The 27,102-nt window shown below is 34.8% G+C and overlaps 1 protein-coding gene across 5 annotated transcripts; it reads right to left on the bottom strand.

Moving 5' to 3' along the window:
* Positions 1-2,273: 2,273 nt before the first annotated feature.
* snx9b (sorting nexin 9b) lies at positions 2,274-26,058 on the bottom strand. Of its 5 annotated transcripts, XM_067384332.1 has the most exons (20): positions 25,766-26,057; positions 23,251-23,337; positions 23,067-23,141; positions 20,674-20,772; positions 15,794-15,856; positions 13,332-13,494; positions 11,176-11,211; positions 10,467-10,605; positions 9,429-9,510; positions 9,106-9,231; positions 8,912-9,029; positions 8,700-8,830; positions 8,454-8,560; positions 8,156-8,259; positions 7,701-7,778; positions 7,291-7,367; positions 5,692-5,781; positions 5,335-5,449; positions 3,498-3,589; positions 2,274-3,408 (listed from the first exon to the last, which is right to left on the bottom strand). In XM_067384332.1, the coding sequence occupies exons 1-20, from the start codon at positions 25,775-25,777 to the stop codon at positions 3,361-3,363; spliced, it is 1,842 nt and encodes a 613-aa protein (XP_067240433.1). In that variant the 5' UTR covers positions 25,778-26,057; the 3' UTR covers positions 2,274-3,360. The 5 variants fall into 5 exon arrangements, 4 of the variants coding, with proteins under 4 accessions (XP_067240433.1, XP_067240435.1, XP_067240434.1 ...); XM_067384334.1 differs by lacking the exon at positions 15,794-15,856; XM_067384333.1 differs by lacking the exon at positions 11,176-11,211 and having other exon boundaries at positions 2,276-3,408.
* Between the last annotated feature and the right edge of the window lie 1,044 nt (positions 26,059-27,102).

The following is a 27,102-nucleotide window of genomic DNA, read 5'->3' as shown; positions in this document are numbered from 1 at the left end:
TCTCAGAGCCACAGCGATGTAGGATGGATGGAGAGAGAGAGATAAACGTGTATGGACTGGCTCATTTCTCTGAATGTATTCAAGAAGGCCATTTTTTACATTAGGTTTATACCAAAGACCAGAGAAGGACTGCTGCTGAAACAGCCAGTGTTTGCCATTCAGTCAGCCTAATATGTATGTTACATGCCTATATTTTATATACCCATGGATTTAAGATTTAAATAAACATTTTGTTGACTTATTTTATAAATGTGTATTAAAAATAGATTTCATTTCTGTAGAGTATATTGGGAGAAAAGGCCCTTATTTTATTTTCTCTCAAAACACTAAATAGCAACAAACACCTCACTGCAGTTTCTTAAGCACCTGGGAACATTGCATGATGATTTATGATACATTATTGCATTTAATCAAACATAAAAGTTTGGGGTGTGTAAGATTTTTCAGCTGCATTTATTTGATCAAAAATACAGTAAAAACAGTAAAACAACAACAACAAAAAAGTCTTCACTGTCACTTTTAATCAATTTAATGTCCATGCTGAATAAAAGTATTAATTTCTATAAAAAAACTTTTGTGCTTATGTTTTAAAATATAAAACTATACATATAATAATATATTTTTTAAATATTGCATAATTATGTAGAATCCCTTACATTATCACGTACTTTGATTGGGGTTAGAAAAAAACACCATAAAAGGATAGTATTTGAGGGTAAAAAGCCCCTAAAAAAATAAGCCAAAGACCAAAGCCAAAAACATTGTAGCTTAAACAAATTTTATTTGTGAAATATGCCTGTAATAATAATGTAGGTTCCTGATGTACACTCTAATGTACTAAAAGCAAAAAATTATATAGTTAAAAAACACCTGACTATATTATAAAATACCTGAGTTTATGAAATGCCAAAAGTGATTGAAATAAATGGGAAATGATAACCTTTGTTGAAGTGGTTATTTTGTTATTTCTCTGCTATTATAAATATGCATTGCAGAATGATTTCTGTTCTATCGTGAGATTAATAAAGCACAACATCACACAGAGAGGTCTTATTGGCGTGTAAAGCACATTCAGACAAACAACACATCTTTTGAGACAGCCTCATTCATATTCTCCATAAATACACAGCTGACTCACGAGTCTCACTGGTCTCTAAACCTTAAGAGCCGACTCGCTGTTAATAAACTGTGTTGTTAAAGTGTCACACTGCCAATTTTGTAGACCACTTTGTATATGAACAACGTGTACTTTTTCTCTGTCTTTTGGCAGCTTCAGGTCTTTCATGAAAACAACAGATTCTTCTTCCGTGTTTTTGTATCCCCGCCCATGGACGTTAGATCGACAGAGGGTTATTATTAGAACAGTTATTGTAAGAGTATTTCTTTTTCATCGCGGTATCATCTCCATATTTTACAAATTTTGCCTCTACCTACAACGCATTGGATCCTGCACTGGAAACCAAAAGAAACTCATTCCCACTATTCCTACTCTTTGAATTCCTGCACACAGGATCAATACAAATCGACACCATTATGACAAAGTTTGCTAAGAAGTATGTCCTACTATAGCAGACTAGTGGGAGTGGCCTTGTACAGCAACATGCCTTGTGCGTAAATAATGGGTGTTGAAATGTTCCTGCCTATTTGGCAAAGAGAAAGACAACAGCCTTTTTTCTTTGTTTTCTCTAGTCGGGTAGCATCAGTTTGCTTTTTTTTCACCTTTTTTGTTGAAAAGTACCAGTGAAGTATCCCCTTAAACTGGTTACCAAAACCAGACAGTCTAGGGCTAGGATTTGAGACATGGGCATTATAATAAAATGCGTTATAATGACCATTAATGTCTTTTAAATGAAATGGTTCATATACTAACTGAAACTATAGGTTATGAAATCAAGCATTTTTTTTTTTTAGTTAGCTTATGTACTCGCATAGCATAATCTTCCTGATTAGCCTGCAAGCTTAGCTTATATTATATTAGATGTTTTTTGCTTCCAATATCGGTTTCCAGTTTGTTTTATTATGCAATACATTTATATTTCAAGCATGTTGTTTGTGCCCTTAATGACGTAATAAACATATAAATAGTGAAATTGCATAGTTTGCGCTTGCTTTTTAATAATCATTTGAAACTTCACAAACTGGCAGCTCTAGTGGTAATGAAAAGATTTATCATGAACTCTGTCATGGAAACTAGCATGTATAATCCTTAATCAAACAATTGGATAATCAAAAAGGAATTTATACATGTATGATATTCTTTACGGCATTTATTTGGCACGACCCTCACAGTGCATTATGCAGTTGAGTGCATAGACATTGAGTGTACATCACTTGCACAATAGTTATTGCGGTGCATTATGGGATTGAATGAGTGCACTACAAATGGCAGTCCCTTCAAACAGTGCCCTATTTAAGGGTATAGGGTGTGGTTTCAGACTCTCTCTCAGGGTTTTCTGTTACACTGCATTCATTTTTAGAAAGATACACAGAACAAAATGCATTGCATGGCATACAAATCAGTATTTATTAAATCATAATCTCAATTGTTTTGTCATTCTGTGTACAAGAGACTTGCAAACACTGCTATACATATAAAATATATGAACAACTGGAAAACATGCACCTGATGGAGTATAATTTCATTTTTACAGGATAAGAAATCGGTGATAATTGCACTGAGGTGGAAGCATCAAACTGAGCACAATCTCTGTTTGTAATTTGGCTTTGGGGACAGAGAAAATAACTAAATGTCAATGTCTCTTATGGGGGAAAAAGGACCAGCCCTCCTGAAATCACCTTCAGAACCTTCGAATGAAAACTATTGGGTTGTTTTTGGCTGTTACCAAATACAAACAGGATGATGCATCTCAAAGGCCATAGTAAAGTGCAGTGGATAAAAAGCATGTTTGTTTTTTTTGCAGGACCTATACAAAAAAGGCACAATGAAACTAGGCTTGTATATGTATATGTTCAGATCACTTGTATAAAAGTAGTACATTACGTCATGTCTCTCTCAATGCATGTTCATATTTATCTTATATCAAAACTATGAGGGTCATATAACAGAATGAGGAACATCCGAATCAACAACTAGACAATTATAATAATTAAAGCCCCATATAATATGATTCTTCAGACAATCTGTAGCTGCTTTTAAAAACACTTGAGCTTGGCCAGTTCTCGCGCAGGAGCGTGCTTTCTGAGACACTATCTTTGGCCTGAGATCGAAAGGATATATTTATGGCACTGATATCATGACACAAATAACAGGAATAGAAAAAATAGAGCGAGAATAATCATGTAAGAGGAACAGAGAAAATGAAGAGAGAACAAGGCAGCTTCCGGGTGGTCGCTCCACCGTTACATAGTAGTGAACCGACTGTGAGCGTGACGTAGTTTCTCTGCAATCTGTGAAAAACAAAGACCATTTTAATGGCTTTAACAATTCCAAACATAATGGATGTTCTTTAACTTTTACTATCGTTTAGATACTTTACCATCTCATAGAACTTGACTTGCTCCTCCAGGTACTGCTGCATCACCCTGTTGTAGTCATAGATACGGTTGCTATGGAAGTGGTTCATCTCCGCTGCACAGAGGATAGATGTGTCAAATTCATTAATTAAAAAGTTTCCAGCTCTGTTTTTAAAGACTTGATCACAGTCACAACAGACGCATACAAACACCGGATGATAGATGTGTTGTGTTGGGTCAGTGCGTTACAGGGTTCACACTCTCTCTGTCCAATGAATTTACGGGATTTTCTTTCTTTTCAAATAAATTATTATTTATAGAATAATACTATAAAGTATCTCCAGACTGAGATTCACACAAACCCCTAATTACAATAGAGCTAATAACAGAAGCAGTGAAGAGAGAAATAATAATATACACTACTCTTCGAAAGTTTTTAAACCAGGATTTTTTTTTTTTTGAAAGAAAGAAAGAAATTAACTTCAATTTAATGCATCCTTGCTAAAGGTATCAAGTGTGACAGCAAGACATATAAAATACTATAATACAAAGAATCCTAAAAAAAATTTATTATGATTCCCTAAAAATTATTAAACTGTTTTGAACAGTGATAATTACGGAAGAGGATTAGGGCCAAGCAACAATAAAAAAATAAAACCATCTTGAGATTAAAGTTGTTAAATTTCAAGAAAAAACTCGTTAAATTTCGAGAAAAAAGTCAAGATAAAATGTTGAGAATAAACTCGTTAAATTACGAGAACAAATTTGTTAAATTATGAGAAAAATGTCGTTAAATTTCGAGAAAAAATGTTGCGAATAAAGTTTAAATTATGAGTAAAAAGTCGTTAAATTACGAATTTGTTCTCATAATTTAACAACTTTTTTCTCGTAATTTAATGACTTTATTCAACATTTTATCTAGACTTTTTTCTCGAAATTTAACGACATTTTTCTCATAATTTAACAAATTTGTTCTCGCAATTTAACGACTTTTTTCTCCTAATTTAATGACTTTATTCTCAACATTTTATCTTGACTTTTTTCTTGTTAAATTTAACAACTTTAATCTCAAGATGGTTTTGTGTTTTTATTATTGCTTGGCCCTAATCCTCTTCCATAGATAATAACAAGAAATGTTTCTTAAGCAGCAAATCGGCATATTACAATGATTTCTGAAGGATCATGTGACACTGAAGACTGAAGTAAAATATGATTATCTTTTGAGACAGGAATATTACATATACAAAACTATATTACATTTTACAATATATATTCAAATAGAAAACAGTTATTTTACACTGTAATAATATTTCACAATGTTTCTGTTTTTACTGTATTTTTGATCAAATAAATGCAACCTTGGTGAGCAGAAGAGAGTTCCAGGATTTATTAAAATGTAAGAATTTGTACTGCATTTTACTGTGTATATAAAATATCTAATAAATATGTATATTAAAATACAATAAGGTAATCCCATCCACCCATTTTCCACAATCGCAGGTAGTATAATAAAATATAATCTAGTAAAATAATACGAGTAAACACATACATTTAAACTGTGCATAAATAGAAAAATGTATATTGAATCAAGAAATCCTGGTGTGAAAATCAGAAATTCCCTTTTATTTCCAGGTTTTCCAGGCCCGTGGGAACCCTGTAATTATATTTATTGAGCCTGTTGAAAATTATAGTTATTGTTCCTGCATTCTAATGTGCTAATTAGTGGAATTATGACTCTCCAACATGTTTAAACCATTCACATCAAACTAGTCATGTGCTAAACTACACCTCAGTTACTAAATAAAGGTATTTTAAAGGTGGATAATGCTTTTTGGGGTCAGTGCAAGTAGGTCACAATACCTTGCAGAGCGTATGACATGGTGCTGGCACGTTTAGACATGGTGGTCTTATCTGAGGAGCTGATTTTACCGGCGGCCACTAGTTTATCGCCTTCCTTTACCTTCTCTATGGCAGCCTGTGCAAGAGAAAGAGGCCTCAAAATCCAGTAAGCCAAGTGAATTCTCCTATATTCTATTCTCCCGTCCTCTTATTACAGATTCAGCGGCTCTGTTCAAACACTTAGTGAGCTGCCTAAAAGGTCACTTACGCCATTATATGATAGTTAGGATGCTCACTAGGTTTTAAAGCAGAGTGTGTGTCTTTAAGAACTGCTAATCTCCAGGCAGACATGGTGAGAGTAATAGTTCTTTCATTTACCTTGTGAACTCCAATAGTGTCAGGAAAGCATCCCAGCAGGCCTTTGTACTCATTGTTGGTTTCCATGAGGAAGTGAAGGTCTTTCCTAGGCTAGAGAGAGAGGGAAAGACAGACAAAACTGAATGATTGAACCAGACAGAGCCCAAACACACCCAGGGTCACTTTGTTCAACCGCTCGCGAAGCGTTCACGTCACTCGAACACATGTATGCGCACTTACAGACAGGAATTTGAATGCAACTGGACAAGAACAACCATTAACTGTGGAGAAAATAGCTAACTAAAACAATTAATTCCCTTACAACTAGACTTAAATCATCATTAAACAAAAGGCAATTCAGTTCCAGTCCTCTAATATGATTGGGCAATTCTTATAACAGTGTTCATAATTATTTTAACACTAATATTTAAATGTAAATTAAACAATTATTTAAAATTTCACATAAACAAACAAAAGCATTGGTTTGCAACTTCAATATTCATCTTGTGTGATCCAATCTTAAGAAGTCAGCATTAAATACAGGTGTAAAAAAGGTTCAAAACATTCACATTCAGAGGTAGCCAGAAACGCATATAACATTGCATTTGTAGTGTAAACACTACAGGTATTCAGGTGCATTTTTAAACGTAATCTTTATAGACATGTTCAGTTTCACTGCTAGATCACATGAAGGCCCTAGTTTAAAAAAAAAAAAAAAACCTATACCAAAATCTATCTAAAATACATTTTACTAAGTATACTTCAAAATCTATTTACTTACTGATATAAAATAATAATTCAACTTTATTTGGAGTATTTCTTTATTGCACAATGCACATTTCTTAATATTATGCCTAAAAAGTGTTTAAATAGCACTATTAATAACAACTGTATGACCTTTGTATAATATCAGTCTTTAAATGTTCTTGCAATAGTTCCACTTTGGCACCAGTTGGACTTCTGCACAATTAGAGTACAAAATAAGTTTAACAGACATTAAGTATACCAGTTTTGTATACCAAAAAGTACAATTTCAGGGTATTTTTATTTAGCACATAAATATGTAAATGTATTTGTAGTATATTTAGCACAAAATAAATGTATTTTAAATACATTTTAGTTCTTTTTTTTTCCCACTAGGGGGGTTAACGGAGCTCTAAAAATATTCAATGCTACACTGGCGCCACAAGACCACTTATCAGACAAGTGAAGTCCTTCCAACAATCACAGTTTGGAGGCCAAAACAACAACCACGTTTTCATTCATTGCATGTTTCATTCATTGATAACAATGAAGATGAATAACACAGGGCTAAATGATCACGGACGAGGATGAGAGGCTGAACAATCGCACAACTATGGCTTTCTCCACCTATATAGCAGCTTTCAGAGTCCTGATCATCCTTTCTGGGTTTATTTTGAAATGACCTTAAAACACCTTTAAAAAAAATCTTACTGACGCCAAACTTTTTGAAAGGTAGTGTAATTTCTTGGTGGCCAAGAAAGTTTTGATACGCAAAGACCTACATTTCCCCTATCACGTAAGAGGCTTTAAGACAAACAACTTCTTCAAAACACTGTAAAACGTCTCAGTTCTCTCTTATATCAGGGTTTTCATTACCTGCTCCGCCACCATCTGAGCGATCTCCTCATAGGTCTTTCCTGCTGCCGTCAGTGCGTCTGTGAGCGCAGCCTCTCCTGTGGGTCAAACAGAATTCACACACATTCAAGATAATGAAAACAGATTAAAAGTTGAACATCTAGACTGCTAGTTCAAGCTCAAGCGAGGAGACTGAGGAAGGTCACGATCTTGCTTTATCAACATAGTGCCCTTGTCTAATCTTTCAGGGTGCAATACCTGCAAATAATATACTATTTGTACAAAGTCGCTTGGTACAACAAAAAAAAAAATGCTAAGTAGCATTAACAAGGAACAAGAAGGTGTTCAATAAAGTTTCTCAGGACTAGAAACAGAATATTTTTTACGTCATTGACTTTCTTTAGTAAGAGGAACCGAATAGTTTCTGATACCTTCATATCCACTGCTGGTGAACACTGAGGACAGGTTTTGGAAAGCTTTGCCAATGCGTTGATATTCCTTTGGAAGTGCTGAGAAAAACAAGCATAACAGGAAATAAGACTAATCAGCCTGAGACTCTTGAAAGTTGAAGTATGATATTTAATTTGTAGAGATTTTTATAAAATCACAATACACATCAGAATATAGCTTTTCAAAGTTGGACAGTGAAATTTGAGGCATGAACAAAGTACAAAATCTCAGAAACAAGCGAATTTGGCTCTTTTTCATCAAAGTGCCAGTTAAAGGAAATGTGGAGGGGCGCTGTAAGATTTTGTGATATTGTTATTTTAAAATGTAATGCATTCCTGTGATCAAAGCTGAATTTTAGGCATCATTACTCCAGTCTTCAGTTTCAATCTTTCATATACAGAGTGCAACTTTAAGTGTCATAACAAGTGATACTCACGGCCTGTGCAGCGTTTCCAGTGTTCATTTCCTATTGTCAGTAAGTCTTTCACACCGTCGTCCATCGCCCTGGTGAAACGGCTGAACTGCTCACACTTCTGCTCTCTAAAGGCAACAAGACAACACTGATGAACATCACCATCAAGAGGTTGCTCATTACTAGCTGGCAGACAATCTTGGACAAGCAAAAAATCAGCTTCTGGCTGATCACATCAGCTTGAGTTGGTCAAACTTACAAAAGATCAAGCTAATAACCATCTTGGACCAGCTAAAGTCCTAAAGTGGGCTGTAGGGCTTACACTTCAATCAGGTCAAGGTCTGGCAGTGCCTCAGGCTCTATAGTGGAGAAAATCATGACGCCAACAGTCTCGTCTTTTTCTGCTTTTCTCTTTCCCGTTTTCCAGTCCTGTAATAAAGATGTTTAATAAAATACTGTAACAACAACGGCTTTGTCTCAAAACCTAATAAGCAACAAATTTAGATGAAAGATGGAAAGATTGATTAGTCAATAGCTATACATTTTTTAATACTAAAAACACTCTTGCCTTCTCATCTTTGTAGGTGAGAAACAGCTGGAAGACTTCACTGCAGGAGACAACCGGATGCCGGCACATTCGCGTCATCCAAGCCTGAAGCCTCTCCATACGCATTTTTATAAACTCCTCCTCAAATCGACCTAAAAAGGGGGGCATTAATCAACCTCATTTTAATTTCAAACTTCTTTTCAGGGAGCAATATGTACAAAAAAAGTGCTTACCTGTCACCTGTTTATCAGGCAGGGAGGGGATTGGAATCGCCGACCCAAATTTATCCAAAAGCCTTTCATATAACCAATCGAAGTGCTTGTATCTGTGATTGACAGGCTTGTTTGTGGTCTGCAAAAGGACAGCATTAAACAACATCAGCTGGAATGAAGCTATTTAATTTAAACATGACTGTTTCTGTACTTACGGTAGGCGTGACTTGGTACTCAATGTAACTCTTGAGGCCGTACATTTTGGTGCCCTTTTTAGGGTCAGCGACAACACAGTCCAGCTGATAGTCTGGATACGCCCACACTGGCCCAACTTCTCCCATCTGAAATACAGTGAATATATTTACATATTCATGTCAGATAAATACTTGAATATGATACAGTAAATACAACCCTTGATGAAGCCATTAATACCATTTCAGTACACTATTACAACAGTAAAAAAGTGATATTACAGTTACAAAGCATCATAAATCAAAGAAACAATACTATAAAAAGGCACAGTAAATGAGCGACTTACATAAACAGGCAACTTAGTTCCTTTGGCGGCCTGTTTGGAGAGCAGGTACAACTCAGGACCTGATTTGGAGAAACCAGGGAATCTGCAAAGAGAGGATGCGGCTTACAAAAGGACAAAGCATGAAATGATTTAAAAAAAAAATAAAAAAAAAAATTAATAAACCACAACCTGATATTGGAATCAAGAAAACGGTGAAAAAGCACATCAATTGGAAAACATCTTATACAGAATGATTTTTAAATAAAATAGTAGTGAAAAGTGTCGGGGTACACATGCATTATGTAATCCGATTACTTTTTGATGTATAACAGGTAATGTAAATTTAAAATTTACACATTAATATTTGAGTTACTTTTCATTACTTAAAAAAGGAATCCCCATTACTTTACAGTTTAATTAATTTGCTTAAACATCTTTTAACCTAATTAATTAAAAATCTCTTCATAACGTAGTCACTTAGACTTGCACTTGTGTGTGTGGGAACAGACTAAATGTACAAAAGTAACAAAACAATTTACTTTCAGCTAAGTATTGCAATTAGTTCCTAGATCCGAACCACTGATTTGAAACAAAAGATTTCGAAGCAGCGTTTTGAAATCGGCCATCACTAGATATTGTTTAAAAGTCGTTATTTTGTTGTTGTTTTTTGGTGCAAAAAAAGTATTCGTCACTTTATACAACTTTTCGTCACATGAACACAACTTTTAAATGTGTCTTTAGTAGCTTTCTGGGCATTAATTATCTTGCTGGCAATGGAGGCAAAAAATATCTTAATTTGTGTTCTGAAAATGAAGGTCTTACGGATGTAGAACAACATGAGGGTGAGTAATAAATGACAATTTTCATTAGGCCACTGATAAAGTGATAACCAGACAATGTACATTTTCCGTTTTCAATATTTCAAGTAAACTTTAAATAAATAAATATGGTGTAAAAAGTTTTAATTTGAGCAGTTTTGTGTGCATCTTGTTTGCTTTATTATGTGTATCATGTGACTCTTGGATGTGTGTCCAATCTGTGTTGTGCAATCCGACTTACTTATTAAGTGCAATTTTCATGGATGAACCGTGAGCTCCGCCTCTGTTAATAGCGCCACCTTCTCCAACCTCAGATTCAGCATAGCCACCCGATGACTTCACGTCATCCCACTCCTCGTCCCATTCATCATCTTCTGCACCTATAAACAATCATTATACACACTTCAAACATACTTCAAACTAAAAATCACTGAGAATATGCTGTTAGTTAGCCAAACCCAAGAGACAGGACAAATCAGACATGCTAACTAACCTTTGACAAAGCTTTATCGGTCTACATTTATGCAAAAACTAGTTTAAACATTTTCACACAATAAAAACATCAGAAACTTTATATATGATGGATATTCATCATTATAAGATAGAAAGTCTAGGTTTCTCAGAACAGTAAAACAAAATCTATACACCAAATTAATTTGAAAAGTAGTAAAAACACATGAAGGAATGCTAAAACGTTTCCCATCAGTTTTAATGTGACCATTTAACAGAAAGCAATAAAGAAAAAGAAAAGAAAAAAAGAAAAGAAGTTTCAATATGTTAGTTAGCTCTACTGGGGACTAAAGTTGAAGAATACACAGCAAAATTCACAGCAAGAAAAACCCTTAATAAAAAAAAAAATAAAAAAAAAACATTCTCATACACGCACACTGTTCAGCTCATGCAGCTTGTTATAAAAACAACACAGTCCTTACACGAATTTCATGATTTACCTGAGAGCTCAATAAGACATGGGTAGGGGTAAATGTCTTCAGAAAAGAAGGAAAAGATGATTTGTTATTATAAAATAAATCTATTAAGCTCCATTTAAAACTATTAAACTGATTGCGCAAGCACTGAGGGTAAAAATCAAACCATATTTAATTCCTAGAATCTTATGAGTAATTCAGTGAAAGAATCATCTTGCTCAATAACAATAAATCAGTTTTCATTGGAAAACATCTCCAAAAACAAATCTCTGTTTATCTTGAAGCTGTATTTTACAGAACAGGGAAAAGGTGAATTTCAGCTCCTTACTGCTTCAAAATTAAACATGTGCTCTTCCAAAAATGATCTTCCAGAGATGACATCACTGTCGGCAAAGTTTAGACTAACACTAACACATGACTCAAAGACACGGATTAGATCACTTAACCACACCCACATTTTCCACAACTAGTTGTAAAAAAATTTTACCACATACTTTAAAAAAAAAACAATGCATACTGAATGCTAAATATTCCACAAAGCAACTTGGCTTTCCATTTCTGGTGTCGCATGAACCTAAAGCAATATCATCTGCAATTTTTAACATCTTTTGTGCCTCTTTATATGACTGGACTGCCAAGAGTTAAGAAGATTTTATACAAAACTTTGTTCATTAGTGCATACTGTGCAACTTTTTACAAACATTAGGAAATATACAGTAAATACTGCGCAACATGTTAGTGTTCCATTAATGCATTCTTACTCTCTTGTAAGTTGTTTTGGTAAAAAAGAATCTGCCAAGAACATCCATGTAACACAGCACTTTGGCTACTCAAACTCCAGAGCTTTCCTACTTTCTAAATATGCTTGGACTGAAACCCTTTAAGAGGAATGTAACAGCTCCCAGGGAGGAATAAACATTATGATAAGTATTTATGCCTTGTAGCTGTAGTGTTCAGTTTTCTATTTAGGCATAAAAAGATGATGAAATAATTGTAAATTACTACTTACAATATATAACATTCATAGTTCCCATACATTTTGACCAATGCATATTCCAAGATCTTTTCTGTTGTTTGCAATTACTGATTAAAAACTTTTAAAAATCATTTTAATTCAGATAAATGGTTTGATAATAAGTCATTAAGACAGAGTTCAACAGAATTATTGTCATGAACCCACTCAAACTAATTATTTTGCTCACTGCGGTGCTTGCAAGATTTATTCTTCACAAGAGTGAACTCTTGGATAGATCACAGCTAGAAAAATGTGATCCCTGAACATCACAGTCCAGCTGAACAGATATGAGTGATCATATCATATTCCTTTGGATACTTTGGACATATTTTCCCTATTTTGTCATATTCAGGCCTAACAGTTAGTGCTCAAAGTCCAGGCATGTTGAGTATTGGCACTCTTGCTGGACACACAGGTTCAATTCTCTCCTTAATTGTATGTCCTCCTGTCTGTACTGTCTCCAAAATCCCCAAAATACAATAAGAAAAGAATCATATTCGGTTTACGTTCCAGATTCATTTGCTTAGACCAGTGGTTTTCAACCAGATGCCCACAGCCCACGGCCCACTAAGGGGCCTCAGCAAACTTCCAAGGATGACTTGATTTAAAATAAGAAAAACACAAATTAAAAAGCTAAAGCAACTAAAAATCTAAATATTTCTCGTTTGAATTTACTCGCTCAACAACTGTTTCTTTTGAAAAAAAAAATGGGATATTTTAATATGAGGTGCCCTCATTTTAAAGCTAGGATTTTAGACATGGAAAATTAATAAAAAAATGTTAGCTATAAAATTCACTCCCACTGTTCATTCACTACACCCACCTACATTTCCTGCTGGTACTGGGAATCGAACCAGCGACTTTTGGGTTACAAGTTTGACTCTCTAACAATTAGGCCACGACTGCTCGAAGAACATTTAGCTTTTAATACTTCAGAAATCCTAATAAATAATTATTTTTAGCTACTTTTTATTACTATTTAGCTACTTTTTATTACTATATTTATTTTTATAGGTCCCACAGATTAAAAATCATCTGAAAACAAAAGTAGGGCTTGGGGGGCTTTCAAATTTTGTTGTGGACAATGGGACACCTTGTAGTCAAAACATTTGAGAACCAGTGGTTTAGACTGAACATTCAAACATTGGTCTATTTGAGTTGTTACCTGGACCCTGGTAGGCCTGCGGGTGCCCCTGTCCTCCAGAATGCCATGCATTGCTGCTGGTTTTCCCTGTCTCTGTGCCCTCTGGTTGAGCCGGCCAGTTATTAGAAAACCCCCCAGAGGCATTATTGTCAAACGCTGCCCATGGATCATTTCCATTACTTGTCTAAAAGAAGGAAAAAGAACAAATTTACAATTCCTCAATTATCACAATTGGTAAAAAAAACAAGACAAGTCTCTGATGTCCCCAGAGTGTGAGTTTTAGCTCAAAATACCCCACAGATAATTTTTTATATACTTTTTATATGTTAAAATTGCCATTTTTGTGTGTGTGTCCCTTTAAATGCAAATGAGCTAGCACTCCCTCGTGCCGTGTTTGTGTTTCCCTTTAAATGCAAATGAGCTGGCGCTCCCGGCCCCCTTTCCAAGAAGAGGGCAGAGCTTCAAAAGCTCCTGCTCCGGCATACCGGCAACAACAAAACAAGACAAATCTCACACACTGAAAATGTCAGAAAGTGTCAGTGGCGGCGTTCAGCCTTATACGTTTCAGAATCATCCTTTGTGAAAATCCAGCTTTGAAAAGCAAAACGTAAAAGACTTTTCTTCAGGACATTTCCTTCTAAATGAAATTTAACTATGTCCTCAGTGACTCAGATGGTGGGAGTCTATGGAGACTCTTATGTTCATTGGTACATCCCAAAACAACACTAGTAATGCCTCTTTGGCACAAACATTGTATAAGTCCAGCTGCTTAAGTGAGGATTCAGAAATGGCGGACTCTGTGCTTCTCACTCAGAGCTGTGTCTATGCTAATAGAGCTCTGAATCAGCTCGTTTGAAGAGACTGCTTTTGATTTATGGGAATTATAAAAAAGATGAATGAGTGGATTTTTACCATTATAGGCTGGTTGTTCTCACACATCAAATACCTTATAAAGTGAATTTTGCCTTTACATAGGAGCATTTTCACTAATGGTCTCAGAACAAAACTCTTAAATTATTTTCCATAGCATAGCATAAATCTGCCTTGAACATAAGGAAAAACATAAGGTCAGCCCCATGTTTTTTTTTGTCCTGTAGATTGTATGTATTATAAATGCACATGATCACAAGCTTTCATAACACAAGCCACATGTATCATTCGCCTTCATGTTAGGCATGCATTTTTGGCCATTCCCTGCCTATCAGCGAAAAGTTCTTCTTTATCTGTGAAACTTTAAAAATAAAAAAAATTAAAAAGCCCACTCACGTCCAATGACAAGTGCTCCAATAACCTTTGGTTGTTATTATTAGCCTGAAAAACACTATTTGGGTAGCTATTTTCAGATGTCGGTCGATTCAAGGACTTCTAAAGAAAGCCCAGGAAATGGGAATATACGTATATAGATGGACATATTGAATAGAAAGTGATGTTTACCTTCCTGATGGATGCTTCGGCTTGTCAACACTGAACAATTGACACTAAATGGACCTCTGGCTGGCCTTGATGACACAAAAGCCCAGAGCCACAGAGATAGAATACATAAGCTCTGCGTTTCCGAATCATCGTCATCTGGCCGCCCACACATACACACATCATTCAGACTTCATTCATGTTATCATCCCGTCATAATCAATAACACATTTCAGGAACTCTAAGCACAACAAGCTGCTCTGAGCACAACTGATTTCTGGCAAATGCATGCCAAATGATAGTTGCAATTATTCTGTTATTTTACCACAGTCGACAACAGACATGCATCAAAGTCCAACACTCTCTGTTTGGTTTCTACTTATTTGCTCATGCAAAAAACCACATCATGCATCAAGAATGTCGCACCATGCTGCGAAAGACTGTTTTAGAAGGTGTTTATGTGTGTGCCTGGAATTAGGAATTTGGAAAAGTTTGTTTTCCTCCTCATCCGTAAGCTGCTTTGGATAAAAGTGCGTGCTAAAGTAAATGGAAAATGTAATACAGTTTATTGGCTTTTTTGAGCAACTTAATTCAATAGAGGGGCAAGTTTTTCTTGTGGCATTCTGGTTTTTTTTCAAGCTCATGAATACAAATTTATCAGTTTGCAGTCAGTACAGGTGGCTAAAAAACGCAGATCATTTAAAATCTTGATTGAGCTTTTAGTTCAGTTCAATAAACATATGAAAACAAAAAAAATTATGAAATAACAAATATTTCTGTAACATAAAAAGCAGATTCTGCGACATAAATCAGAAGCAGCTATCCAACATATAACTGAATCATTGCTTGCATTTATGTTTTAATAGCTGGAAGACTGTGATGTGACCATTTAGCCGAAACAGTGCTGATCAGTTTGATCGACGTGTGATTTGTAGTGTGATCAGTGGGGTCTGATTCAATCTGAACGCATTCAGACCCCAAGAACAGGGTGTTTAGGTTTTGGTCTTGTTAGTGAGGGCTCCATGATCGAGCATGCATGGCCCCCGAGTCCATGCCAAATGAATTTTGGGTACCTCATCTGGAGAGGTGGAGGAGACGCCTGGGGTGACTGGGGTTTCCGGCTGAGCTACTTCCACCTTGGGGGAAAGACGTGACATCATCATAAAGCGCCTGAAAGGGAAGGGTTACCCTGACATGACTCTAAAGTCAAACCTTCCTCAACAAACCAATGATTTGCTCAATAGCAGAGGCACAGCTGAGACCTGCACTGAAGGGATTACAATATAGACATTTCTAGATATGGCTTATTCATCAAATAGTTTTAAAAGCAGAGTGCTGACTAATTCACAATCATGCAACTTCACCATCAGTATCCACTTGATTTATGACACATTTCAGACAAATGCTTGTATCATCAAAAATCAACCACAACTCAAGCAGTCTATGCCTCAGATGACCTCAGATAACTCATAAAACACCACTTTTTATTGTGTTTTCTGTACAACTTTTCAACAGACACTGCTGCACCTTTATTTCAATTAGCGTTTTTCGTAACGGCCTGTTTTTGTGGTGTAATCTATTTCAGACAACCCTGCTCCCCAATGAAACACACTCTACAAAATACTTAGGCCTAAATTTAAGACGTATGTATTTGAATGGCATCTATTTGGATTACTAAATTTAAATCAGTCATACATAACTGAAAGAGGTAAAAATAAGTAAACTTTTCTGTACTAATAAAATGAATGCATTTTAAAATACACAATCAATGAATCCTCAAATTTGTTTAAATTTTAACTAATTGAATATTGTTAGGTATATTAGCTATATATTTTACTTTATAACTTGTTTAATATAGATATTTTTCTAACTCAAATGCATCACTTTGCTTCAGAAGACCTTTATTAACCCCCTGGAGCCGTGTGGAGTACGTTTATGATGGATGGATGCGCTTTCTTCAGCTTCATACTCGTTGTTTCCTGTTCACTGCCATTATAAAGCTTGGATGCGTCAGGATATTTCTTAATATAACTCTGTGTTCATCAGAAAGAAGAAAGTCATATACACCAAGGATGGCTTGAGGGTGAGTAAAGCTTGGGGAAATTTTAATTTTAAAGTGAACTAATCCTTTATGTTAAAACAGTGTAATCCAAATGGGTGGAAATTTAATATGCAATTCAAATACATAAATCTTGAATTTTTTTAGCACACAGAAACAAAAATATCTATATATGACCACTTTGTGGGTGTGTCTGTGTGTATGAAATTCTGTATCACTATATGACCCACCAATAAAAAAATGTCTTGAGAGAGCTGACTAAAATCTATGCCTGCAGATCACAGGGAAGTCTGTGGTTAACAGTGCCACACATTTCACAATGACTCATAAATATTTTGCATTGCTGCTGGTTTCACATCTGTTATCAGAGATCTATCGGGCACATGCAGACTACAGATAACAGGTTAAAGTCTGTCTCTTGACTAGTCAATCAGCTTAAGGTTTTGATATAACACCATAGGAAATAGGGCTGTCAAACGATTTATCGCGATTAATCGCATACGAAATAAAAGTTTGAGTTTGCCTAATATATGTGTGAGTGCTGTGTATAATTATTATGTATATATAAATACACACAAATGTATGTATATATTTCAGAGAAATTTGTTATTTATGTACAAAAATTTTTATTTATAAATAATTTATTTAAAAATATAAATAAATACATATACTTGTAAATATACCTCAAATATATACATGAAAGTGTTTGTATTTATATATACATAATAATTACACACAGTACTCGCACATATATTAGGCACACTCAAACTTTTATTTTGTATGCGATTAATCGCGATTAATCATTTGACAGCCTTAATAGGAAATTGTTTGTCATCAGGGGGTGGTTTTACATGATCATTTCATGAATCATAATTATACTATACACTAAAAGGGACTATACACTAAAGGTACTGACAAGCTTTTGAAACTTGGAGACAACATGAACTCAACATTGATCCTAAATACGGATAAAGTTTTTTTTTTTCCTAATCTTCAATCAAAATATAATAGCTTTCTATGCCTCTGAGGCTGATGGTTAATATTAATCAACTAAATGCTTAAAAGAACATGAAAACATGAAAAGTGTTTACCTGACCCTTGAAAAGAAGTGCATTTAATTGTATTGAATGAGCACTTGTAGTGTACTTAAAGCTGATGTCTGAACAGAACTGCACGCGTCTTGCGGAAGAAAATTGCAGCCGGAGCTACTTTTCTCCGTGTATGTCTATGGCGAGTCACGCAGTTACTGTGATACTCTGCGGCGAGTCCTACCAGTCCGGTCTGAAATAGTCCGAATATAAACACTTATTATAAGTGTACCATAATGATTCAGGGTAAGACAAAAACACGGTTTGGAAAATGGATTCATGCTGTATATTCTCATTATATAATTTTTGTAAATCTTTAACAAAAAAAGTTGCGGACTGCAGCTTTAAAATATTATATTTAAAAAAAAAAAAAAACTACTTGAAGATAATAAAATGTTACTGAATAAATGGCAACTTAAGTGTACTTAGAGTACATTTTCATGACTATATTTCTTAACACACTTTAGTAGACTTTTAAAAAGTGCACTTTGTTATAATATCAAATTAAAAATTCCAAGGGTGCGGAAGTGTTCTAATACATTTCAACCTAATCAAATCTTGATATCATTTCCTGCTGAATGTTCTGAAATGTGTCACTTAAAGGGTTAGTTCACCCAAAAATGCAAATAATGTCATTTATTACTCACCCACATGTCGTTCCACACCCGTAAGACCTTCGTTCATCTTCAGAACACAAAATTAAGATGTTTTTGTTTAAATCCGATGGCTCAGTGAGGCCTCTATAGACAGCAAGGTCATTGAACTTCTTAAGATCCAGAAAGGTACTCAAAACATATTTAAAAACTTTTGATTCGAATCAGTGATTTGGAGTGCCAAAGTCACGTGATTTCATCAGTTTGGGATTTTGACACACGATCCGAATCACTGATTTGAAACAAAATTTGAAGCAGTGTTTTGAAATCGGCCATCACTATATATTTTTGGAAAGCTGTTATTTTGTTTTTTTGGCGCACAAAAAGTATTCTCGTCGAATATTAAGATTGAACCACTGAACTCACATGAACTGTTTTAAAGGTGCCCTAGAATTAAAAATTGATTTTACCTTGGCATAGTTGAATAACAAGAGTTCAGTACATGGAAAAGACAGTGAGTTTCAAACTCCATTGTTTCCTCCTTCTTATATAAATCTCATTTGTTTAAAAGACCTCCGAAGAACAGGCGAATCTCAACATAACACAGACTGTTACGTAACAGTCGGGGTGTACGCCCCCAATATTTGCATATGCCAGCCCATGTTCCCAACAAAGGCATTACACAAGGGCAGCCAGTCACGTCTGGATCTGTGCACAGCTGAATCAACAGACTAGGTAAGCAAGCAATAACAACAGCGAAAAATGGCAGATGGAGCAATAATAACTGACATGATCCATGATATCATGATACTTTTAGTGATATTTGTAAATTGTCTTTCTAAATGTTTCGTTAACATGTTGCTAATGTACTGTTAAATGTGGTTAAAGTTACCATCGTTTCTTACTGTATTCACGGAGACAAGACTGTCGTTATTTTCATTTTTAAACACGTGCAGTCTGTATAATTCATAAACACAACTTCATTCTTTATAAATCTCTCCAACAGTGTGTAATGTTAGCTTTAGCCACGGAGCACTATCAAACTCATTCAGAATCAAATATAAACACCCAAATAAATACTATACTCACATGACCCGAAGCATGCATGCAGCATACATGACGAACATCTTGTAAAGATCCATTTGAGGGTTATATTAGCTGTGTGAACTTTGTAAATGCACTGTATTATAGAGTCGTGAGCTCGATGGGCAGGGAGCGCGAAGATTTAAAGGGCCAGCAGCCCCTGAATCGGTGCATAGTTAATGATGCCCCAAAATAGGCAGTTAAAAAAATGTATTTAAAAAAAATCTATGGGGTATTTTGAGCTGAAACTTCACAGACACATTCAGGGGACACCTTAGACTTATATTACATCTTGAAAAAAAAAAAAAACGTTCGATGGCACCTTTAAATATGTTTTGAGTAGCTTTCTGGATCTTGAGAAGTTCAATGACATTGCTGTCTATAGAGGCCTCACTGAGCCATCGGATTTCATCAGAAATAACTTAATTTGTGTTACGAAGATGAATGAAGGCCTTACGGGTGTAGAACGACATGAGGTTGAGTAATAAATGACATTATCATTTTTGGGTGAACTAACCCTTTAAATGGAAGCTAAATGTTAGCCGTTTCATGTTGTCTTTAATACCACTAAAAACTATAAAAACTGGCCACTGGAAACAAATGCTGTGCAACTGAAAGCGATAGCTGTCAAACAGCTTCCCACTCCTCAAAATACTGCTGATCAAATCATGGTTCCTCCGAAAAACAAAGCAGCATATGAAAAGACTTGAGCCCACTCAATGAAATTGTCTGTCTCAGCACTGAAGGCCAAACCCACAGTACATTACTAGTCCAAACACTTCACCCTGTATTTTAATTAAAAATCATCATCCTCCACATTGGGCCTCTCGCTGATCCTCTGAATAAGGTACACAGGATGTTTTATCCTCAGACTTAAGAGTTTGCTTGCACACACATTTTTACATTCTGAGTAAGACATTTTATGCTTCGGAACGGGAATCTCCCTTCCTGCTCACTTCCTCTCAGGATGTTAAACAGCAGGAGAAATGCACTGAGAAGGAGTGCTACACAGAGAATGAACCGAACAGTGCGTTTTAGACACAATAAATAAAACTGACCGATTTATGTGAGGCATTAGTCAACAGACTGACCTATTCACATGGGAAACCATCAGACTCATGGTGGCTTACCTGTGCGGTGCTGGCTGGGGTCGGCACGTGACTGTCGAAGAACGAGAGATCGAGGGGGGCTGCATTTCCTCCAGAGGTAAAAGGCTTAGCCTGGTTAATCTAGAAGAACATGAAAAGATGAAGAGTCAAATAAGACAGAATTAAATAAGTGTGTCATGCTTTCTGTTATTTGAGACTAAATATAAGTATAAAAAATATTTTATAGTATAATAGTAATAATTTTAGTTTATAATAATAGTTTTAATAACAATAAATTAGGAATAAAATCTTAAATTCTAATGATTATTTAAATATTTTATTTTTATTTTATATTTATATATTTTTTTCTGCCCCCTGAAATTTCCTCGCCAACGAACATTTTATCTGAAAAGCAATGTTTAGGATATAATATCTCATGCATTATGATTGCTGGTATCATATATATTGGTAGACAAACTTGTTCCCAAATTGTTTAAAATCTACTCAGGGTACAAATATTTTCATAATTGGCTGCTGAAGTTGGAGAAAAAAAATATAAAAACATTTCGAGAGAACAATTGTTTCTAAGGCCTCAAATATATCCATAAAAAGGCCATGGATATACTAAATGTATACTGATCTTCAAAAACAAGCCTTGATTGACTTTTTGTAAGTCCCTATCATGAGGAAAATTGTGAGATTAACATTTTTGTTGGGTATGGTAAAATATTCTGTTAATTTTGATAGGAACAGTCCTGAAAAGTGGCCCCTGGATGACTTTATATGAAAGTTCGGTCTAGGTCAAGGCCTATTTCTCTTTACTTTCCCTACTTTTCATTTTTAAAAAGTACATAAAATAGCTTTTGCAATCCATTTACTTCCATTTTTTTTTAAAAACATCAGAATCCAAAAACATAAAAAAACAGCTTTGGGCGCCAAAGAATGTGAATTTGTAGAAGTGTGAACATGTGGTCATTTGTTTGGCTCCGAGAAAAGAGAAATGAAGGAAGCTTGTGTGTTTGTACGATAGTGCAGCTGTGAGTTCAGGTCAGGAGAGAGATCTAAATGCATGTCTGGTGCAGCAGCAGGCAGAATCACTCCACCACCTATTTATACAGAGAGTAAACTGTTTACCAGGTCTCCATGTGCATTACTGCCCCAGGATGACTTTATGTGATTTTGTTCAGCAACACAGAATGATGCACTTAAAAACAAAGATACTGCTGCACTGAACGTTCAGATTTATGAATGTTTTTGAAGCTTAATTTTCAATATTGGTAGAACTATTTAAAATGTTAACTGTTGAATTTCCACACCATGTAAAATATGGTGGCACTAGCACGTTAATTCAGCCTTAAAAGGACAGTTCACCCAAAAAATTAAATTTCTGTCATCATTTACTCACCCTTAATTTGTTCCAAACCTGTATGAATTTCTTTCTTCTGCTGAACACAAAAGAAGATATTTTGAAGAATGTCGGTAACCAACCAGTTAATGGACCCCATTTATTTCCATAGTATGGAGGGGGGAAAAAAATTCTATGGAAGTCAATGGAGCCCATCAACTATTTGGTTACTGACATTCTTCAAAATATCTTCTTTTGTGTTCAGCAGAAGAAAGAAATGCATACTGGTTTGGAATGACTTGAGTAAATTTTCATTTTAGGGTGAAATATCCCTTTAAGCCTGGAATTGAACACTACACTATGACACTTGAACTCTGCCTGGCCACAGGAAAGGAAAACACTTCCTGTTGATCAAACAGGTCACATTCCAACAGCAACAGTTCCTCTGTCCTTTTGGTATTGAAACTCATGGCAGTGTATTTGTCCATGATGGAGACAATCTAATAATTGGCTAATATTTTGAAATATTAGTTGATAAACATAAACCTGAACTTTGAAATGCACATATTCTGTTTTCAAATATTTTAGTATCTATTGTGTAAAATAAATGTTCTCTTATCTTGTTGTATCTACTAGCATCTCAAAGATTTGAGAAAAAGTTTTTAAATTAAGTCTAATATGCTGATCAAGGCTGCATTTATTTGATCAAAAATACATTGAATACATTTATATTGCAAAATATTACAATTTTAAAACTGTTTATATTTCATTTTAAAATGCAATTCATTCCTGAGATGGCAAAGCTGAATATTCAGCATCATTACTCCAGTCTTCAGTGTCACATGATCCTTCAGAAATCATGCTCATATGCTGCTTTTACTATCAATGTTGAAATCAGTTGTGCTGCTTAATATTTTTGTGGAAACTATGATAAATTTTTTTAAGGATTCTTTGAAATTAGAAATCTTGTGTAACATTATAAATGTCTTTCCTGTCACATTTGATCTATTCAGTGCCTCCTTGCTTAATAAATCTATTAATTCATTTTGTATATACATATGAAAAAGCCTTTTGGTTGAACACTGCTTACCTCTATATAGTCCTCTGGTACCAATCCGACATCTCCTCGGGAGTTCCTTGCCTCGATCCATCCTCCACCAACATTCTGGGAATAGAAGGGAATGGATCAGCGTTACAGAGAAAGTTTTGATCCATCCATACACATGCATCATCTCGGAGCAGACCAGGCGTTATGAATATGAAAATAAACTCACCTGATTGGTTATTGTGATTGTCTCACCCTCTCGGACCGACAGCTCATTATTCCCAGGCTCTGCCGTGAAATCATATAAAACCTGTGCCTGTGTGGAGGCAGAACAGCAAGTAAAGCACATGCATATACAGACACCAAATGTGTCGAGACATGTTAGCAATCATTTATTATTAATGGAACAGAACCAGCAAGACTTGTTCGGTTGGATTTTTTTGGACAGTATTAAAAGCACATGACCTTAGCATCAACCCGATTACCATTTAACTCACACCGTTTCTGGAAGTAATCTGAGGGCTGTTTAGAACTACATCAAATAAAAAAATATTGAATTAAATATCATACAAAGAGTTTTTTAAAGCAAAACAGTATGTCCTATTTTTTCTTGCTTTCTTATTGGGTGAATTATAACATTTTGTCATGAGATTCATCCATAAGTTAGTGAACTAAGATGATGGAAGTAAAAACTGAATTATACAGAGCATGTTTTTGTGATAAAACTAAGCATACAAATGGTCACCAAATAAAATCATTTCACAGTGCATTGAGGGAAAAAAAAACACTTTCCACAAAGCTCCCGTTATTCTAAGGCACATAGAGCCAACACAGAAACACACACACACATCCTGAAGCTATCGAAACAGCAAACAGTGAGGTCTGTATGAACAGTAAGACAGGGTTTCTCTATGTAAGGATTCACAAGTCACGACTCCTCGCTGCTCAGACATAGAGAGTCTGTGTGTGAGAAAATTCACTTCTGATTCAAGTGAAATACATCACTTAAAAAAAATAAAAAAATCCTAGAAGAAAGCCAGTGCTGGCTGGACCACTAACCGTCTGATGTCATTAATGTGCGTGACCACTTTTACAACAAGTCTTTAAGTAGAAAACTAGTGATGACGAATATAAATTATGATGAGTAAGACAAAAGGAGGAAGTAACATGAGGAATAGAGATCAAATTACAGAGAAATTCATAAAAGGCGGGATTGATAAATCAGCCTCGCAGCAGAAGTGAGCTCGTGACAGCATGCGTCTGAATCCCTCCATCATTATTAGAAACATCTTCATATAGACAGTCAAGTAAGCAGAGCTAAATTAAGGATTATTACATTACCATTACAAGTAAAAGTAAAACCTTAACTAAAAGATCAATGAAAGTTATGAAAAACGGGAACAATGACAAAACCTCACAACTTATGTGTAAATGCAGCTCACCAATCAAGTAATTTGATTTAGGTGACATTTAATTGAATAATAAAGACAGTATTAAGTCACATTTGACATTTTAATTTCAATATTGGCTTATTTGTGACTTTTTTTTTTTCCACTTCACTGTAAAAAAAAAAAAAGTAACGTTTTCCAGTTATGTATTTTTTTTTTAACAGAATTTCCCCCCTTTTCATAAAAAATGCCTGTAGATTTACAGATATTTGGTGTAATTTTAAGTTTTACTATTAAAACTACAGGTAATCAATCAACATTAAGATATTATGATATTAAATATTGTGGTTTTAAAGGCAACTTATTGTATTTGTACATATAATATAAAATAATAAATAAAATATATTTTTTTGCCTTAAATTTTTTGGGTTGTGATAAAGAAATTAGTGTAAAATTACAGAAATCAGTATATATATATATATATATATATATATATATATATATATATATATATATACAAAAGCCTCCAAGTGCCATCTGAAATTTTCTTCTAAAATGAACAATTTAATCAAGCTTGTATGTTTAGGTTCAGTAATTTCACTTTAATGGCAATAAATGGGTCAGTTTCATTGCAATTAAAGTGAAATTACTGAACATAAACATACGAGCTTGATGAAAATGCTCATTTTAGAAGAAAATTTCAGACGGCACTTGGAGGCTTTTGCATCTGAAGTCTTCACATACATACATATATATATACATACACACACACACATATATACATATATATATATATATATATATATATACATATATATATATATATCTACAGATACATATATATATATATATATATATATATATATATATATATATATATATACACAGACATACATATACATACATACATATATGACTTGAAACTGAACATTATTCCATTGGGAATTTACATTCAGAAAGCTGTAAGCTCTCTCACTTATATGGGTAATTAGTTAGTGTGTTGGTTCTATGATTAACTCATCTCGGTAAATGATTTACAAATCAACTACATATCCCAGCATGCATCACAAATGACGTCATGACCCCACTAAAATGTCACAAGACCCTTAATGATCCATATTTTCCTACGTTTACCAGAAAGCCCTTAAACGCCGTTAAAATAACATAAAGAGGCCCATTTCGGAGTGTTAAACGGGTCGGTTATGATGTTTGCGACAGTTCAAAACACTTAATGAGAAAAATTAATCGGCGTGTGTTTGGAAATACTTTGCCAGTTCAAGCCCAGTGTGATCTCTGTGCACAGAAAAACAGATCAGTCACAAACTTGAACCAAAAATACGTCAAACAAGTCCTTACCTTCGTCTCCATTATACAAACATTAACCAGTCATTACAGAAACCTGTAGTTTAATGGCGATAAACACTCTCTTCTATTTCTTCATCCAGACATTTCTCTTCTGCCAAAAACGATCCTTCTCAAACTACTTTATTTACATCGCCAAATACACTTTTTATCCTCTTTCCCGAACCCCACAGACTCAAATCAAGCGGGTCAGTGATGTGTGTAAATCCAAACTCGTCGTTTCCAGCAGTCATGAGCTGCTCAACTTCACTGCAGCTGTGAGTGTTACACATACAAGTGACACAACCGGAAACAAACTCAACCATCGAGCACTCTGAAAAAACGGCACACAGCTGCTGTGTAGGAGCAATAAATAAATAAATAAATAAAAATGTATTATTAAAAATAATCGTACAAATAATAAGTATAATACATAAAACATAACACATATTTATTAATATGGTTATCATACAGTGTATAAAATATATTGCATATCATATATACTTCATATAGCCTGTAGTGTAAGACTTTTAAACTTATAAGAAAAATGTGCTAATGTTAAATAAACGACATAAATACAAAAATAGAGTTTTGCTCAAGCAGGTATTTAAGTAGTAGGGTCCATAAATGTTTTAAGTAATGATTATGTCAGCTTTTTGAACTTTGCCAAGTTCAAACTTAGAGGGACGGGCTGAAATTACTTGTGAGGGTAGAGCGGCCTCTAGCGGAAATACATGACATATAAACGAGCGTTTAGAAAGCCGGTACAAAGTTTGGATTTTCTTGTGAGTATTGTAGCTTATATTTCGGTATTTGTTATTTTTAACCCTCTACAGCACAGCGTTACCCTCAGGCACTGGAAAGTTTTCTTAAGCCCTATGTTTAGTACATTTTTCTTTAAATGATTACAACCTGAAAGGTCGAGAAAGTACCAAAGAACAGTCCAGTAAGGTGTGGAGACACTATCAAGCACCATTTATAGGTGGGACGTCCTGTTCTGACACATGGTCACAGGAGCACAAGGTGTGAGATTATTTGCTTTAGTAACCTTATTGAAAATGACATGAACTGTACATAAAAAAAAAAAAAAAAAAAAAAAAAAAATATATATATATATATATATATATATATGTGTGTGTGTGTATGTGTCCTCTTTTTCGAGGATGTTTTGGACAATAGCTCACATTGGCCATAATGTGTTATAAGAAGGGAAGATGCAGGAATGCACAGGAACACCCAAAGTGATGTGCAAAAATTGTAACATAAACCACTATTTCACAGCAGAGAAGAATTGCTTTTTGAAGTTTCGTATGGAGTGAAATCTTATTAATGTTTTTCTCTTTTTACTTAAT

Source organism: Chanodichthys erythropterus, chromosome 4 (genome assembly GCF_024489055.1).
Source record: "Chanodichthys erythropterus isolate Z2021 chromosome 4, ASM2448905v1, whole genome shotgun sequence".
Lineage (NCBI taxonomy): Eukaryota > Metazoa > Chordata > Actinopteri > Cypriniformes > Xenocyprididae > Chanodichthys > Chanodichthys erythropterus.
This window is presented reverse-complemented; position numbering and strand designations above follow the sequence as displayed.

Coding starts and splice junctions, on each gene's coding strand:
- snx9b (XM_067384332.1), bottom strand. Junction 10,606..11,175: donor ATGTCTTATTGAGCTCTCAG/GTAAATCATGAA, acceptor GATTGTTTATAG/GTGCAGAAGATGATGAATGG. Junction 7,779..8,155: donor CTGGAAACGCTGCACAGGCC/GTGAGTATCACT, acceptor TGTTTTTCTCAG/CACTTCCAAAGGAATATCAA.